The sequence below is a fragment of the Crassostrea angulata genome, chromosome 9 (assembly GCF_025612915.1).
Source record: "Crassostrea angulata isolate pt1a10 chromosome 9, ASM2561291v2, whole genome shotgun sequence".
NCBI lineage: Eukaryota > Metazoa > Mollusca > Bivalvia > Ostreida > Ostreidae > Magallana > Magallana angulata.
This window is the reverse complement of record NC_069119.1, coordinates 20557082-20562647: the sequence shown is the minus strand read 5'-3', so window position 1 is coordinate 20562647 and position 5566 is coordinate 20557082. Positions and strand designations below refer to the sequence as shown.

General features: G+C 32.1%; 1 protein-coding gene across 1 annotated transcript; it reads left to right on the top strand.

Annotated features, from left to right (window-relative positions):
• Positions 1 to 601: 601 nt before the first annotated feature.
• On the top strand, positions 602 to 2102 carry LOC128164049 (ficolin-2-like). Its single transcript, XM_052827766.1, has 4 exons — positions 602 to 778; positions 996 to 1092; positions 1230 to 1394; positions 1712 to 2102. The coding sequence occupies exons 1-4, from the start codon at positions 620 to 622 to the stop codon at positions 1981 to 1983; spliced, it is 693 nt and encodes a 230-aa protein (XP_052683726.1). The 5' UTR covers positions 602 to 619; the 3' UTR covers positions 1984 to 2102.
• The last annotated feature ends 3464 nt before the right edge of the window (positions 2103 to 5566 follow it).

Sequence of the window (5566 nt, the reverse complement as noted above, 5' to 3'; positions counted from 1 at the left end):
TTATTAGTGTGTTTGGTTAGTTTACTTCCATACATATTAATTCAATCGAATTCTTTTTAGAAATAGGGTAGATGTGTAAAACATGTTTAAGCCATGACTGTAATTATCAAACTGGGGTTCCTACTGTGCTTTAAAACCCCTTTAAATTTTCTTCAGAAAGTTATCACTTAAAATAAATGTTAACAACATTATACAAAGACGATCCAGGTTTTGTTTTTTAAAAGTGTTATGGGGATAAAATGTTATTCCATAAACCCAGGGGATGAGCGAGGAGTCACGATCGGGACAAAGGGTTTGGAGTGGAGAGGGGAAGAAATCATTTTTCATACAGAAAATTACAATAATAAACTTGAATATCTTTGAATTGAATGCAACATTGTTGCTCAGTTGAGCGGCATTGCCAATCATTCCCTTGTGTTCCTTTTTGCCACCCCATTAAGTCACATGTTATAAGACAATAAAGAAATTGTTTAGGTTGAAGCTTTAATTGCAAACCTAAAAGAAATCACATTTTTGGCATGTCTTGCAGAATACATACATATTTGTATAGATAAAGAAAACCAACTGAAATACAGTTACATATCAGAGAGTTTTAAGCGTACAATTTTAAAATGAATGCATGTTTGTGAATTTATTTTTAGATGATGAATTTACAGACTGTGGAGCTTATCACAGTTTATCACCAGTTCTACCCAATGGTCTGTACAGAATTAAACTTCCAATCATTGGTCACGTGACAGCATTGTGTGAAATGAACATTGATGGAGGGGGTTGGACTGTAAGTACGGTGCTTAAAGCATCCTAAAAATTATTCTTTATAGTGACGTTAAGTTTACAACAGCATAATTAAGCAAAATACAGTATTCTCAATCTTGTGATCTCAAAAAGATTTTAATTTTATGTTTTAAGTTAATGAACTTTATAAATTAAGAATAAATAACTTTCTTTAACATTTTTTTTGAAATTCACAAATGACAGTTATCGTATGTTTTTAGGTTTTTCAGCGTAGACTTGATGGTTCTGAAGATTTTAATCGATTATGGTCAGAATATAAAAATGGCTTTGGGAATTTAACAGGAGAATTCTGGTTTGGTATGATTAAAACAAATACAATGTATAATATACTTCATGTATCAAATCTCATTTGCGCTGTTGTTTTCAACGTTTGATTATTTTGGACGAATCTTCAAACAAGAAATCTCACATATTCTTCTTTATATGTACTTAAGGCAATGAGAAACTTCACCATCTTCTAAGTCAGGGAACCTATCAACTACGGATGGACATGAGTGATTTTACTGGCCAAACACGTTATGTCAAGTATACCCATGTTAACGTTAGTGAGGAGCACAACAAGTACAGGATGAGTATAGCCGGATATTCGGGAAACATTGGTAAATCTTTTGGTTTCTGAAAAATGCAACAGATGAAAAAAAAAACAATTGTTCAATTGTTTTTTCTTTCATTGTTTGTTTGTTTTTTGCTTTTCGTGTTTTGTTTTTTTTTTTGTTTTGTAAACAAACCTGACATTCTTTATGGAAATAATATATTAAATTAACTTTTTTTTACCTAATTTATATATCAAGCAGAATTAAACCGTCATTTTTATTAATTGTAACAGTCCACCTATGAGTGACATAGAAGATAACTGGAACCTTTTATTTGCAATTTTCTTCTGCATGTATATTTTATAATGTGTTTTTAATCTTAGCTGATTGTTTCACCAGCGGACTTGGTATAAACGCAATCATGTTCACAACAAAAGATCAAGATAATGATGCTCGCTCTAATGGAAATTGCGCGATTGATTTTTCGTCTGGCTGGTGGCACAAGAATTGTCATTGTTCGAATCCCAATGGATTGTACCTGGCGGGACACACGAATTTATATGGAAAAGGAATTATCTACACTTTTTGGTTAAAAGAATATTATTCTTTAAAATCAATTCGTCTGATGGTCAAAAAAGTCCAGGATGCATTGTAACATAAGCAAATACATTTACAATTAATCATTAAAGTTTTTCTCCATTAGTGCTTCAAAGTAACAACGGCATTGTTAAAAACTGGAAAATATATACCAATGTGATATGTAATTAAGATTATGTCAGGCTAGAGTATGGTTGTTAGCTACATGTTCCTTTACTTTATTTATTAACGTTCTACTGTCAGAGAAGTATTTCACAAACGATACAAATATACAAAATCCAAAACCTCTGAAAATAAAATATTCGTCAGTAAAAAAAATAATAGTTGTATTTAAAATTTTTTGTAGATATTCTGGAGATTGGTGTAAAATGTAATGCAGTTGCAAATTATTTATCAAATTATTAATGTTGTTTGGTAACTTATTAATATATTCATAGCTATTCACAGTCTCGACAATAAGGAAAACAGTTGCTTTACATATTGTTTAGACAAGTTATTATTTATTGATAATAGCAATTGCAAACGATGGTTTTTTTTAATATTGTACATTAAAATGTTTTCACAAATAGTTTTTTTTAATATTTTTAATCTTAGCAAAAAATTTCTCATTTAGTATTAATAGAAAATGAAACATTTTTTCCAAGCTTATAAATTCAATAGCTGAATATCAATTACTCCATTTCATTCTGCCAATTAGAAAACATATTATGCATAACATTATAACTTTTTTTCGATACATAAAAAACAGCGGATAATAAGTAAATTTCGTTTATTTCTTATTATCTAGCTCGTCCGTCACCAATAAAATATCTCATAGTAAAGGGTTTGCAATGATCTTGAATGCTGGCTTGATGTGTGTCCATGGTTGTATTGTTGCAGATTAAAAACCAACAGTTGGTCATGTACAATGCTTAATGTTATGCATTTGTGTATATACATGTAAATATATACTTTTAATAAAAAGCTGAATCAAATCAGGTCTTGTAATATACATGTTCTACACATTCTGAATATGATATCTTTACAGGCCTTTATTGACCTGAAGTTTTCAAGTCTAAGTTATCTCGAGAGAGAGACTGAGATTTAAATTATGAATATGCCATTCGAATGTAAACTTTCCAAAATCGAACCAATTTACTTACTTATCCTCTCCGAGTTCTAGAGGAAGCATTGTGCCGTTCAACAACCAACGCGTTTAACAGATTTCGCTGGCAACAACCACCAGCACTGCCCTCAAATTGTTCCAACCCAGCCTCTCTCTCTGATGTCAACTTTTAAAATTAAAATAACGGCAACAACACCATAATACATTAAAAGAACATAATGATTTTCAAAGTAAAAAGATTGATTAGTGGTAAAAATTAGTTACAGGTCTTTAACTTTCATAAATATATTTTCTTATTTCTTTATTTTCTTTTGTGTGGTTGTTTGTTGTTAGTTTGCATGTCATATTAAAAGATGTATCATTCTATGATATGTTTAAATAGAAATATATTTATAAATGGTAAGGGAAACACGTGTTGTTGTTGTTTCCGGTGTTATTTATAGTATAACGATTTCGATTGGTTATTGGCGAGTATACGGGATTAAGTGTACTCGTGCGGAACAGGTAGATTACCTGTGTCCTTGGTTGCGTTCAAGATCGTAGCTGCTACGTAGGGCTAGGTAGTTGAACGGTAAGCTAACCAAGCCGCTAGGTAGATATTAACAAATTATGTCCATGAAATTATTCTTTAGTTGAATATTTCCAACTTCAAATCTGAGACCTAGCGGCTAACCTAGCGGTCCGTTCAATAGACCTAGATATATACGACCTAGCTGCTAGGCTAGCTGCTACGATCTTGAGCCTAGCCGCTATATCGTAGATATCTAGTTCTATTGAACGGACCGCTAGGTTAGCCGCTAAATCTCAGATTTGAAGTTGGAAATATTCAAATAAAGACTAATTATATCGACATAATTTGTTAATTCAAGCGGAAATATACATGTTAATATTCAATTTAACTTAAAGAATGAATAAATTAAGACTAAGTAAATAAATTTCATGTTTGTTACAAAATGGTTACTAAGGTGGCCATCTTGAATTTGATGTTTAGCGTAAAATATTCAGGCTACGAATATCTACGTAGCGGCTAGGCTAGCCTACCGTTCAACTACGTAGCCCTATGTAGCAGCTACGATCTTAAACACATCCTCGGTATTAGGGAATTAAAGTCGTTCGAGGTTTCGCTGGTTTTTTGTGCAACATTCCCCCTCCCCTCCCTTTACGTTCACTGTGTACATGTATCTAATGTTTTATTTTTCATATTTGTAGAATGTTGATTATGAACCATATGCTATAATGAATTAATATACTTGTTGTTGTAAAAAATTGAATTAAATGAAGTCTGTTGCACAGACGCAGGCGTAGCAGTTCCTACATATGTGTTTGAGTTTTAATTTATAAATTATTTATGTTCGTATGAACTGGTGAATAAGAACATAAAAAAATAAACAACTGACACAAGTGCTAAGAAAAAGACTTGCAAACCATTTGAGTTTCTAAACAAGACATGGATTAATTTGAAATGAAGATCGCATTTTTGTATTAGATAGACAATTCATTTATATGGACAAAATGGTGTCAGCATGTGAGCTGCTTTTATAAAGTTTCAAACGATATATGATGCAAATACATGAATCATTACATCACAACAAGGCTTGAACCAAATGAACCAAACACCATTGAAATGCTGGAAATAAATGCAAGTCTGGAAACCCCCATCCCAGAATAAGTCAAATACGTACAAAAGTTGACCCAAACGTAATATCACGGATGCGATTTCGTATAATCAGTGAAATTGACGGCACTTTAAAGTGTCATAGGCGTGGCCTTTCAGCGTATTGCCGATGACTAATGGTATTAGATCTAGGTTAATAAACGTTCCTTCGTAATATCTGTCTTGTGGTAATCTATTTATAAATAAGTCAATTATATGCTTTAAAAAGAAACAGTGGAACCATAATAAAGACACACTGTTCTCTCTCTTTCTCTCTCCCCTCTCTCTCTCTTTCACGTTCTCTCTCTCTCACCCTTTTTCTCAAGTTCTCTCTCTCTCTCTCTCTCTCTCTCTCTCTCTCTCTCTCATTTTGATTCATCGATTTCAATACCCTTTCTGTCGATTTAATTAAGCCTTAGCAAACATACAACTCACCCGTTCTAGCTTTTGCAGCCTCTCTGCGTTTCAAAATTAACAATTACGACCTTAATTTTTTCACATTTTATTTCCCAGATTCCTACTAATCTATACCATAGTATAAATCCCTAACATCTAAAGATATATATACTGAGTCATTGATTTCAGATGCTGGAGGAAGTTATGTTGAAGCATGTCAATTTATCTAAACAAAGTACCCTATGACTGACATTAAAGTTATAACCGATCCAATCTTTGCCAAGAGTTGATTAATAATGCATTTTTTTTTATTTAAATGACTGTACGTAACAGCCTGAAATGCTAAATCCTAGTCCCGAATGCTTTACAACTAGTACTATTCAACAGTAAAATTAATTTAATTGTAATTCTTATAACAAAATCATGCTTCATGGATAATATTTTCAAGGCTCATCTCAACAATCTATGTGATAACCAGTTTCAAAC

Coding starts and splice junctions, on each gene's coding strand:
- LOC128164049 (XM_052827766.1), top strand. CDS start 620: ATGTTTGTGAATTTATTTTTAGATGATGAATTTACAGACTGTGGAGCT. Junction 1,093..1,229: donor AACAGGAGAATTCTGGTTTG/GTATGATTAAAA, acceptor TATGTACTTAAG/GCAATGAGAAACTTCACCAT. Junction 1,395..1,711: donor CGGATATTCGGGAAACATTG/GTAAATCTTTTG, acceptor TTTTAATCTTAG/CTGATTGTTTCACCAGCGGA.